The following is a 13,424-nucleotide window of genomic DNA, read 5'->3' as shown; positions in this document are numbered from 1 at the left end:
CCAATTCTCAACAATGACCCTGCTTCTTGCGGAGTGTATATATTATTGGGCAACGTAACTAACTGTGGGCAGACTCCGTAATTCGTTATTTGTAACCTAATGTTTGTGTATTGAAATCACGAAATGAAAAGCCTCTTAGAGTGCTTGAAGAAAATGCATACGAAACCTTTTTAGAGTGGCCTGCCATCAGATATTTGAAAGTGGATAGTTTAAAACACTATTTTAGTCTCTTGTTCAGTTATGATGCAATTGTACAGGAATGAAAATTGCAAAGTATTTTTAACTCTGTTTTTGTGTGGTTGTGCCTGTGTGTGTTTGTGTGTGGTGCAGGAGGCTCAAAACTCAAATGTTTACTGGGTAAGCAATGTTCATCCTCTAATGTACATGCACAGCCATTTTTTGGTACAGCACTAGATGAGGGCCGTGCTGGTTCTTTTGGAATTATTTAACAATGCTTCACCATGCTAGTCGGTGTGCGCTGCTGAACGCGGGGAACATAGAAGTGCTTTACAACAACGGATTTTTGTTGCACCGCTGTCCACCACCCGCCAATCTAGCCCCACAGCTTATAACACCGGTTATGCATGGCGATCATCCATCCAAGCGCTATTCAGGCTCAAACATCCTGAGCTTCTGAGATATAATGAGATTGGGTGATGTGTTCACCCTCAAATAGGCCGCTTTAAAAGTGATGTAATCGGCTTTCACATATAGATTTAGTTTTTTATGAGCATCAAGGCCTTGCATCGCTAATGTTTTAAAAAATAATGGAACGATTCCTTAAGGTACCCCATTATGCTTATGGGTAGCTTGTTTGGCCAGGAGAGTATATGCACTCGCGGAGCCCGCGGGGGGGTGGGGTGGCACGTGCCCCCCCCCCAATGATCCAATCGAAATCTCTAATTTCGATCGGATCATTGGGGTTTATTAATAATAAATCGGCATTTTGCGACCCCCACTGCTACTGTGTGGTACATTATTATGTGCCAGGGACTCTATGAGATGATAGGACAATAGTCTGAGTCCATAATTGGCAATATGTAATGGCAAAGCAGTTATAAGTGACTCACAGAATTGTGCGCAGTTGCGTACACAGTCCACGACTTCCCTGAAGGCGGAATACCTTCAGCGAGCGCGATGCCGATCATACACGGTTCGAATTCGACCCTCGGTCGATGGTTGCGCCATCGCCGCGCATGCGTCGAATATAAAGCAGGGGACGAGTCCTTAAAACTTTATTTGAAGCTTTCGTGACTGCAGGAATTACTCCTTGGTTCTTTCGGTAAGTCGCGTAGAAAGAAGATAAATTAAATAATAGAATACGACGTTTCGATTGCAACACAACCAATCGTCATCAGGTAGAAAACAAACCTAGTGAACTTAGAAATACAATACAACACAGAGAGTCGACTAACACAACAGTGAACACCCTACCTGGTTGATTACGTTCTTTCAAAGATTGCTAAATGTGTGTTGTTTTGCATTGTATTTCTAAGTTTACTAGGTTTGTTTTCTACCTGATGACGATTGCTTGTGTTGCAATCGAAACATCGTGTTTTGTTATTTAATTTATTTTCTTTCTGCATGACTTTACCGAAAGAACCAAAGAGTGACAAGTCCTTACTTACTAACAACTCCTCGATAATTTTTCATTGCTGGAGGGGTTGCCCCCCCCCCCTACCTGAAAATCCTGGCTCCACCATTGAGTGTATGCAAAACAAATGTAATAACTATGTACAAACCTATGGCATTTTTTTCCCCCGCAAACCACAAGACTTGTTCTGAATTGTAAGCAATTTAAAAAGCAGAAAACTATTCTAAGAGTATGCAGAGTAGACACTCGTAAAACACGTCGACAGTGTCAGTAAGCAAAAGCCAAAACCATAGGACACATCATCGTATCGTACGTACACACAAGGGTGAAAGTTATAGTGATCATGGTGCCAAATACTGACTGCACTTTAGCCATCTATCAAGAGATGTTTCGGGTGAACTGACGGGCTCTGAGGCTGACGCCTACCTACCCCATGATAACAGTAAATAAATAAATATTTTGGTTTAACACGTAGGCTTTCGCGACCAATATTATTCATAATAAAGGTTTTTGGGTTAGATCGCGTTTATTTATAAATGTGTCGTAACCCTCCACCACCCGACACGGCCAATCAGCAAAAAAAGTGTCACGTTGACAAAAGACAAATAATTCACTACTTCAGCCCACCGGTGTGTTGAAGAGTTAATCCACATTTACAGTTTGAGTACGACGTTTCGCTGGTAAATACTTCCAGCATCATCGGGCAATTCGCCAGAATGGTAAAGCCCTCGCTTGCTCCCGGTTTAAAGAATTACTAATCTACAACTCATTACTAATCATAACCAATGACTGATTACTAATCGATTATATAATTACATTACCCCCCCTCCGCCTCTAATCACTGCACCTGATGAGTTAAGTGATGACGTCACCCTGCTGCTCTATATAAAACCGGGAGCAAGCGAGGGCTTTACCATTCTGGCGAATTGCCCGATGATGCTGGAAGTATTTACCAGCGAAACGTCGTACTCAAACTGTAAATGTGGATTAACTCTTCAACACACCGGTGGGCTGAAGTAGTGAATTATTTGTCTTTTGTCAACGTGACACTTTTTTTTGCTGATTGGCCGTGTCGGGTGGTGGAGGGTTACGACACATTTATAAATAAACGCGATCTAACCCAAAAACCTTTATTATAAATAAATATTTTCCTGATACAGTGGTTCACACTTTACACTCAGAACTCAGTGACCTGAGTTTGATTCCCTGCCTTGGCCAACATCAGTCGCGAGCAATATCTGAACTGGCACGGATGCCTACCCCTTTCACCCGCTTAACCACTCTGAATGGTGGGAATGGCCAGGACCGGTTCATATTTTGTCGTTGGAGCTCGGATTTGAAAATGGGTAGTTGGGTTTATTGCGTCATGGCAAAACCACTGCACCAATGCTCTACCTACGCTGACCAGAGAGGTGGTGTATGGTGAAACCTTTTCCGTGATAGGCACAGCATGGGGAAGCCTTCAATCCAGCAGCAGATTCTCAAGTGTGGTAAATTATTACTATTATTATCACTGATAATACTTGCACTTTTTAACAGTTATTCAACGAATGTTCAATGCGTTTCTGCATTAGTTCTGTGCAGTACAACAATCAATTTATAATTCTCATAAAGATGAGCGAACCTGTAACTAGAGCAGTAATGCACTGTTTGCAAATACGCAAACTAATTGCCCCGACACCGGCCCCTTGTCTGCTTCCGTGCTGCTGATTCATGACTTCCTGCAGACAGCGGCTCGTTGGAAAGCGTTGCGTAATCCACGTCTTGTGCATGACTTTTCCCAACTTGTTCTAATAAACGCGGCTTCTCTCATCCGCACGCTGCGAGCGGACGTTCAGTGGCGCTACAGCGTGCGTTTGGAGAACCTGGGCGACGGAGCAATCCAGCTGCGGGAGCGACACTGGAGAATCTTCAGCCTCTCGGGGACGCTGGAGACCGTGCGGGGACGTGGCGTCGTGGGCCGGGTGAGGAGCGTCGAGGTCACGATTCGATTCAGAGATTTGATTCGGGCCGAGTCTCGTTTTTATCGTTACTGATTTCTTGGTCTCGTACCGTTTCGTTCGCTCCATGAGTGTAAATGTTTTTTTTTTATTTGATTTGTATTAATGATTGTGTTGTAACATTTTTCAAACAATGTATATGTGTGTCATTGAATAAGAGTCCTGATGTTCATGGGCTCTTATCTGGTTTTAAAGGTCACCTATCTATAATTTTACGGAATGAATTGTGCTAACTTGCCACAAATTGATTCACCCCCTCTGGAATTTCAGTCAATTGTCAGGATTCGTATCAAGAATTCACCTTCATTTTGTTTTGCTTTGTGGTGAATGTAGCCACCTCTTAGCTACAGGCCATTATTATTTACAATTGCCAATTCTATACAACCTGGATGCATACCTTGGGACGCTGCTAATGGTGTAATTATTAACTTACTTGACTACAGACGTCACCCATTTGATCACCTGGCATGGGAGTATAAATGGATATTTTGAAGTTAGTTGAGTGGCAGGTCGCATGTGGGGCGGGGGGGGGGGGGTAAATTGTGGGTGGTACTCCCACCTCTTCCTAGATGGCCAGTGTGAAAGAGTTGGCCTAAATAGCCTCTAGAAGGGCGCTGTAGAGTTCCTTCTAATGGAGCACCTGCGAGCAGATGTGAGCAAGAAATGATATTTTACGTACCTGCAACATACACGAATCGAAAAGATTGTAATTGTATTATCTATGCATGTATCATAAGCAGAGACTCGTTTTTACTTGGCGAATCCAGGCAATGTTACACGCCGGCCCCGATCTGATTACCACCGTAGTGCATTGCAAAGTTGTAATGACCTTATGTTAAAAGCATGTGTTCCACTGCGTTTGGCTGGGCTATTATTAAACGTCAATGTTTTCATTATATTTACCCGTTACCATCAAGCAACACCTCCCCTTCCCCCCCCCCCCCCCCCGCTGACCCTTAAACTTCTCCAGCCCACGCTTCGTGCTGAGTGGCCCCCGATGTGAAATGTTACGACGCGGTATCGAGTGTTTGACAGGGACCTTTTTAGCCAGCCACAGGGCTGGGTTTGCATGGACGTGGCCTTCTGTCCCTTTGACACACAAACGGTCGCAGAATTCCTCTCGGGCAAGTTCACAATATACGTACAGTGAGGGAAGAAAGTATTTGATCCAACTGCTGATTTTGTACGTTTGCCCACTGACAAAGAAAGTGATCAGTCTATAATTTTAATGGTAGGTTTATTTGAACAGTGAGAGACAGAATAACAACAACAAAATCCAGAAAAACGCATGTCAGAAATGTTAAAAATTGATTTGCATTTTAATGAGGGAAATAAGTATTTGACCCCTCTCAATCAGAAAGATTTCTGGCTCCCATGTGTCTTTTATACAGGTAACGAGCTGAGATTAGGCGCACACTCTTAAATGGAGTGCTCCTAATCTCAGCTTGTTACCTGTATAAAAGACACCTGTCCACAGAAGCAATCAATCAATCAGATTCCAAACTCTCCACCATGGCCAAGACTAAAGAGCTCTCCAAGGATGTCAGGGACAAGGCAGGAATGGGCTACAAGACCATTGCCAAGCAGCTTGGTGAGAAGGTGACAACAGTTGGAATGGAAGAAACACAAAAGAACTGTCAATCTTCCTCGGCCTGGGGCTCCATGCAAGATCTCCCCTCGTGGAGTTGCAGTGATCATGAGAACGGTGAGGAATCAGCCCAGAACTACACGGGAGGATCTTGTCAATGATCTCAAGGCAGCTGGGACCAATAGTCACCAAGAAAACAATTGGTGACACACTATGCCGTGAAGGACTGAAATCCTGCAGCGCCCGCAAGGTCCCCCTGCTCAAGAAAGCACATATACATGTCCGTCTGAAGTTTGCCAATGAACATCTGAATGATTCAGAGGACAACTGGGTGAAAGTGTTGTGGTCAGATGAGACCAAAATGGAGCTCTTTGGCATCAACTCAACTCGCCGTGTTTGGAGGAGGAGCAATGCTGCCTATGACCCCAAGAACACCATCCCCACCATCAAACATGGAGGTGGAAACATTATGCTTTGGGGGCGTTCTTCTGCTAAGGGGACAGGACAACTTCACCGCATCAAAGGGACGATGGACGGGGCCATGTACCGTCAAATCTTGGGTGAGAACCTCCTTCCCTCAGCCAGAGCATTGAAAATGAGTCGTGGATGGGTATTCCAGCATGACAATGACCCAAAACACACGGCCAAGGCAACAAAGGAGTGGCTCAAGAAGAAGCACATTAAGGTCCTGGAGTGGCCTAGCCAGTCTCCAGACCTTAATCCCATAGAAAATCTGTGGAGGGAGCTGAAGGTTCGAGTTACCAAACGTCAGAGGGGTCAAATATTTATTTCCCTCATTAAAATGCAAATAAATTTATAACATTTTTGACATGCGTTTTTCTTGATTTTTTTGTTATTCTGTCTCTCACTGTTCAAATAAACCTACCATTAAAATTATAGAATGATCATTTCTCTGTCAGTGGGTAAACGTACAAAATCAGCAGAGAATCAAATACTTTTTTTCCGTCTGTATATGCAACAGTGTGGTACTTTGATAAAAGATTAAGAAAAAAACTTGAACAAAGAATAATATGAACACTAAAGACATTTCCAGCCTTCTGTCAATCCACTGCTGGATGAAGGCCTCCCGATGTCGGGTGGATCGTGTATATTCAACAATACTTCACCATGCTGCTCAGTGTAGGTTTGTGAAGGTGGGGGGGAGGCCCATGACCGGTTCAGTAATCACCACCGATCGCTGAAACTATTGAACGATTCAACTCCTCCGTCCCCCACCCCCCACCAACTCTATGAATGTCTTAGTTCGTGATGGGGAGTCAATTCAACCGTAGACTCGGCTCATTTTCACCATGCTGTTTATATTGTCCCATTTTTTTATAATTATTTGTACAGTTTTGTTTCCATCCACTAGTAAAAATTCGGTCAGTCCCTGTGATCACTGTTACGTTGCAATTATGACTTTATTTTTTGGGGATTTGGAAAAAAAATTTTGGTTTCGACATGTTTGTTTTGTTGTAGTACGGAGTTAGACTGATGGCCTTAATCTAAGTTTTCTTGTGGTTGTTATTGTTGACTTGCATCCCACTGGGATTTTTTTGCACACAGCGTTGGTGTACGGTGCTTTTTTCAGGAATATTTTGCTGTTTTTTTATTGGATTTTCTGTTTGCACAGTCACATAGTCACTTTAAGATGTTTTTCTTGTTCGTGTTTTTTTTATTTGTTGTGGTGCACCCGATTCAAGAGCCGAATGGTTCACAGGGCTATAGCAAAATAAATAAACTGAAAAAACTGAGTGTAACATGAGAAATTGAATTTACATATAATTTTCATAAATCATGCATATCGGATTCTCGCACACGTTCATTGATGCATTTATCTTCCGTCTAAGAAATAGGCTAATTAGTGAATTATTGCATTGTTACATGGCTAATATTTAATTACTTAGCTGACGCTCTTGTCAATTAACACCTATTAAAGGTTTGACGGAGCAACACGTGGACCGTGGTATGATCATAGCCACATCCGGCCGCCTGTGTCTCTCCAGCCATGATGTTGACACACATCACGATGTTTAGGCTAAGCTGATCTCGCGGTCACCCAGAATAACTTCCGATAGTGGACCCAACCGGTGTTGTGTTCAAATCAAACTCAGGTTGCCAGATAGTGGCGCATTTTTCTCAGCACCACAGCTCTGCGCGCCTGGTCAGCCGCATTAATGAGAGGTGCATTTATAAACACACACACAAACACACGTGTCGATTAACCCCAAGAAACACAACGGCTGTTTGACAGATGTATGTATGAAGCATAAACTGACGGGTTCATCCGGAATTCGATGACATGCACAGACCAACCGGGCTTTATAAAAATATACTTTGTGCTTGGGGCCTCCTTCCGAAGATGAGCTAATCAGCCCTTGGCTCAAGCTCGGTCCAATTAGTAAATAGGGCCAATGGTTGCGCCCGCATGCTTTGTCTAGCTTCTTTGTGCGTCAGAGATGTATGCCAGATAGCACGCAGTGTTCCATTGTGATGGCAAGTGTGCGTGTCAGAAAAAAAAATGAAATAAAATGTGTAAATAAATAACACGTGCTCTAGAGTGGTACTGTAATGGCAAGAGTGGGTACAGTTCCTCCAGTGGATTAGCCAAACCTCTGAGATCTGTGACTAAATCGCACTAAACTTTCCGATTCCTGTCAGATCTCCTAGGCTGAGCGAGGTTGAGCCTCGTTAGTACTTGGGAGAATGTTAACTAGATGGCACTACATCAATGGATTCTTGAATCTGGCCGTGTGGAGTTTTGAGTGTTTCGTGAGTTAATTAGGGTACTTTTAACAAAGACTGATTCATGGAATTGCCCCCATATACCAATACAGACCTTCCTAAAAGAGATTCTTGAAACTCAGGAAGGCTTTCCTGAGTAATTGCAGTATTATAATTACTCCTATGATGTGACTTTAGATGTGTGTGTCTAATCAACCTGCTCAGGATTTAACTTTTTTTAACGAATTTTATCAGAGACTAAAAGCAGCCAAATTTTTCATGAGTTTGATATTCTAATCACAGTACTACTATCACCTATATGGCTCTACGAACACATTCATTATAAACTATATACAAACTACAATTATTGTAGCACTGCCACAAAAGCCAGGTGGGATGCAGTGGCAGAGCGCTTTGCTTGTAAATCCGTCTCTTTAAATGGTTGTGCCAAGTGAACGTTTTTTTTTCCTCTGAACGGTTGTGCCCAGCGAAGGTTTGTGCCCATTGAACGCTTGTACCCTCTGACCAGTTGTGCCCAGTGAACGGTTGTGCCCAGTGAACGCTTGTGACCGCACTGCAAGTCTCGCCGAGAGGGTCACGGCTCTCTGTTTGTTTTGGTTTTCCCCGGCAGGAGCCCCTGCTTTCCAAGGAGCAGCCGGCATTTCAATACAGCAGTCACGTGTCTCTCCAGGCACCCAGCGGACACATGTGGTGAGTGGCAGTCAACCGCACGCTGTCCACTGCTGCACCGCCCTCCCCACACTCTCCTCCCCCCCCCCCCAAAATTCTCATATCACCACAAAGCATGACACGGTTAGCAGCTGCAAACAAACAAGTCACCAATCCGTTGTGCAGGGCGCACGTGTGTGTATGCATGTGTGCATGTGCATGCGTGGGTATTGTAGGCTACACGGCAGATCTTTGTGTGTGTAGGGTGTGTGCATGTGTGTATCCTTATGATGCATTTGAGAGTGTAGTGTATTGGTTAGGTCTCCCCTCAGTCCACTCACTCTTAAGGGGCTACTTGATACGATGCGTGAAACCTCATTACTGGGCAAACAAAGGCGTCTAGAGGCATTGTGCAAGCCACAGCACCCCTTCGCCTGCTTTATTGTGCCAAAATGAATAGGCGCTCGCCAACAGAACTTGGCCCAACAGGTGTCTACAGCTATCGGGGAATCCTTGTCTGTGCATGAGTTGAGTGTTTTGATTGCTGACCAAATGGCGTGTGCCACCTTTTGTGGGTAATATTTCACTCCCCCCCCCCCACCCGCCATCTCATTGCATTCTTGTTTTGGATATGTCTGTGGTGTTATGTGATGTGTTTCAACTCTGATACAACACACGTGTTTAATGCTGGCGGCGAGTACATTTGCTATCTCATGCACGTGGACGTAACTAGGGGGACATGTAAATACATTGGGGCCTCCTGGATAACTGCATCGCACCAAGTGGAGCCATCCTAGTTGTATATATTCCTCATCAACCATTGTCTATCCACTGCTGGATGAAGTCCTCATTCCGTCACCAGCACCCTCACGGACCAGTGCTGTTTCCATTCATCTCACTCCTGCACGTGAACTGATCTCATCGCTCCGTCTCCGCAGTGTTCATTCTCATGGACATGTTCTCTCCTTTGGCTGCCAGATCTTCAACAAATTTGCACGTTATAGGGGTCACAAGTTGATTCAGTAGTTGAATCTCTTTTTTTTCTTCTAATTTGTAGTCTCATTTGCATTTTATTTAATTCGTTCATTAAATTTATACATTTATGTTTGTTCATTCTGTTAGTCTAAATGTGTGATTACCATATGATTGGATTATTTATATAAATTGTTCATATCGTGATTTAAAGCTTTCGTGACTGCAGGAATCCATACTCTTTGGTTCTTTTGGTAACGTCACGTAGTTATAAATAAAATAAAACAAATCACAGTGATTTGTTTTATTGTATTTATTAGTGTTTTATTTTATTATAAATTGTTCATAATTTATTCTCGTGTTAAGATTAACATTGCACCAATTACTATTCCACCGTTTCCCGTCTAATTAAGAAGCCCAGCGATACATATATTCAATGGTGATAAAGTACTTTGAGGGCCTCGCGTCAGCTAGCCCAAGCCCCCGCGAACTCCCCCTGCCCATGTGCACCCTGCCCCAACCGCAGATGCCTCTTCATTGTCGTGATTTTGGAACGGGGGTTATTGTAATGCACCGGGCGATTGTAAATGGTCGAGCCGATCAACAACTCAGGAGCCCAAAACAAAACAAAAAAGCCAAATTATCCAAATAATCTGGTCTCAAGTCACATTTGTTCTCATCATTTTGACCTCGTTTGAATAAATTACATTTTATGAGCTTTCAAGTGACACCTTATGGTCAAATAAACCCCTACGCTTGTAATCAAGCGCTGTGGAGGTGGGGGGTTGGTGGATCGTACAGATGTCATGAAACTCTTTCCCATGAGCGTCGAGGTGCCATACCTTGGCTTGCCAGGATCAGGCAGTACAGCGAGTGGGGACTCCAACTTTGCCATCTGTAAGGAATGGAGTGTTGTCCCCTTGCACGCGCGAGATTACTCTGGCTGCACTGGTTTCTTTCCGCACGTAAGAACTCATTAATTGGACAATAACACCTTTATATGTTGAGGACCACAGCTTTTGTGGGAATTTGGTGTCGGCTCACCCACGTGGCTGCCTTGCCCACTCGTCTCTGGTTCATCATGCCTCTTAAGTCGTCCTCTCTCTTGGAGAGTGAGCAAATACTGTGTGCATTATAAGTTGAAATTATTATTATTAAAACCCGTCATCCAAAAATGGATTGACAAAGGGCTGTGCATCATCCATTGTATATCCACTGATGGATAAGGCCCATTCACTGGGTGGGGATGTATATTCTGCCTTAATATACATATGGATGCTGCCATGGTGTAAAGGTTGGCAAAATGGACTTGCAAAATCCGGAGGTCCCCGGTTAAATTCAATCTCCCGTGACAGCAGTTGAAACAGTGTGGTAAGTTTCTTAATTCCCCTCCTGCCACTGCCCCCCCCCTCTACAATACAAATGGGTTCACCACAGTTACTCGACGAGCAGGTCACGCGTGGTCGGGGTAAAGTGTGGGGGGGGGACTCCCAAAGAAGTATGGCTCGCCTGAAAGAGTAGGCCAAAATACCCTCTGGAGGGGGGGGGGGGGTCGCTCTCGAGCTCTCTCTCTCTTGTGGGGCATTTGCAGGTCCGTACCTTTACCTAAATGCACGTCACTTTAAGCAGACCCTGAGCGATTGCAAGTGACCGCGCTGAGAGCGCTGCGTTACCCGAAGCAGCGGTTCATGTCGCGCGGCGCACAGCTTCCGTGAAGGTGACCTTGACGGGAAGCATCCTTAGCTGCATCCGAAGTCTAGTGCAGGCCCAATCAATGCTCCCCGGTGTGTCCGTGTTCCCGACATTAGACGTCCGGAGGACCACGAGCAAAAGGAGTACATGCACGCTGAATAAAACGCTTAAATTTTTAATGAGTGGGGGAGGGGACCTTAAGCCCGCCCCCGCTCAAAGCCAGCGCGGATGGCCCTGCGAGCGGGATTATTACTCCGCTGGATTTGGAAATGCTGACTTAATCAACCACGTGTGCATATGCGCGTGTGCCATGAGTGCTGCTAAATATATACGCTGTACGTTCGTGTCGTAAACCCCCCCCACTTTTGACATCACTTATTCATTCTCTTTTTTATTGCTTTGCCGCTTGTTGTCCCGTCACAGTGTTCTCTGTAATGTTCAAAAGTTGCCGAGTCTTTTGGTTTTTGCAGTTGAACCACAATTCTGTGTCTTATACAACAGTTAAAGATATGTCCTGAGCCAATGGCCCTTCACCAACCTGCACTGACCAGCGTGGTGAAGTATGGTCAGAAATCCCCCACAACAGACACGGTGTGGGGAGGCCTTAGTACGGCAGTGGATTGACGAAGGGCTTTCAATGATTCATTATCGTTATGGGTAAGAGCACTAACCCCTCAATGATGGCGCCCCTGTCAGTGCAAACAACTATTTTGTATAATTTACTCACCTGATCCACTTCATGCACATGCTCTCGACAAACCAATACTTTGTGTCCAAGTTTGTTTCCAGGACAAACCACAATGCGTGTCTCCCAGAGTAGCTTAGAACTTACGCAAGCAGCCAATTCACGGCATAATAACTAATGTAAAGTTGAGGGCTTCACATTTGGAGCGAATGCCGATTCACCACTGGCCTCAGGGTCTCGTTGCTCTGACTCGCGGAGAGAGCTCCGATGCAGACCATGTAATTTGGTAAGCATTGCATAGATGTACAAAGGAGGAATTGTTCCCGAGAGGGTGAGCCCCAAGGAGATGAGATCAGTTCACGTGCAGGTGTCAGATGGGTTGTGGCATCGCAGGATGGTGACGGCATGGGGCGGCCTTCAACCGGCAGTGGATAGACAATGGCCGATGTGGATGCTGATTCACGGATGCGAATCGTGGGCGGTGAAGAAGGCTGATGAAGCAGGGGATATTGGAGTCGTTGGAAATGCAGTGCTTCAAGCACTCGCTCCACGTTTCCTGGCTGGCAAGGAGGGCAAAGACGGCGCGGGAGGTTGGAGGTCGTCCACGAAGGTGGAGGACTTGTAACGGGGACAAGCGTCGGCCTACAGGAAGCGACTGCTGTAGCCAGGAATTGGAAGGAGTGGAAGAAGTTGATCCAGCCTCATCTGTCAGCTGTCACGTGATGACTAACGGAATAAAAGAGGAGGGCAGCTGAGCTAATTTTGGAAAAAGTGAAAATAGAAAAGAGGCAATTGAATTAGGTGGTTAACCAAAGGTATCTAAGATAGTAACAGAAGATAGCCGTGAATCGCTATTCTATTAATAACCTCGTGGGAGCCCACTGAGACCGCGCATTTTTCCAGGGAGGCCTGTGTTACAAAATTAAAATTCCGAAGTGCATACAGAAAGAAAGAAAACCCAGTACAGTTGCAAAACCTCAACACGATTTGGATTTAAACATCATCTTAATGCAGTTGCATCTCAAGATACTGTACAGAGAGAGGCAGTCGGTCATAGGCAGAGGAAGAATGTCAGGTTTTGAACCGGGACTTGAATGGTGAAAGGGAGTTGACAGCACGGATGGCTGGGGGAAGAGAGTTCCAGACTATGGGGGCACAAGACAAAAACATCAACAGCAAAAATGCCATTGCCACAAATATACCCATAATTGAGACGTGCCAAGTAAACATTCGACAATGTAAACGCAAATCGATAGTGTTCACGAAATAATTACTGTATGAGATGGAAGACAATGGTCAATTGCATTTTCATTCTCAATGTCGAAGAGATGGTATCAGCCTGGAGAGGCCTTCATCCAGCAGCGAACTGATCATGGCTGATGATGATGAGGAGAAGCAGTACTCGGGGAGAGAAGTGTGATAGCAAGAGCCGTCGAGATTGGAAAGAGGATCAGAGATAACCTGGGATAAGAGCGAAGGAATGGCGCATGACCTCAGGAA

The 13,424-nt window shown here is 44.8% G+C and overlaps 1 protein-coding gene across 3 annotated transcripts in view; it reads left to right on the top strand.

The window, feature by feature from the left end:
- LOC116939080 (polymerase delta-interacting protein 2-like) overlaps window positions 1-13,424 on the top strand; it is a 38,397-nt gene that overhangs the window by 20,099 nt on the left and 4,874 nt on the right. For all 3 annotated transcript variants that reach the window (XM_032946997.2, XM_032946996.2, XM_032946998.2), the window contains 3 exons: window positions 331-357; window positions 3,433-3,558; window positions 8,538-8,617. In XM_032946997.2, the coding sequence (XP_032802888.1) occupies window positions 331-357; window positions 3,433-3,558; window positions 8,538-8,617 (233 nt within the window). The remainder of the gene's footprint in view (window positions 1-330; window positions 358-3,432; window positions 3,559-8,537; window positions 8,618-13,424) is intronic.

This window comes from Petromyzon marinus, chromosome 5, assembly GCF_048934315.1.
Source record: "Petromyzon marinus isolate PM22_M1 ecotype Great Lakes invasive population chromosome 5, UKy_Petmar_22M1.pri1.0, whole genome shotgun sequence".
NCBI lineage: Eukaryota > Metazoa > Chordata > Hyperoartia > Petromyzontiformes > Petromyzontidae > Petromyzon > Petromyzon marinus.
This window is presented reverse-complemented; position numbering and strand designations above follow the sequence as displayed.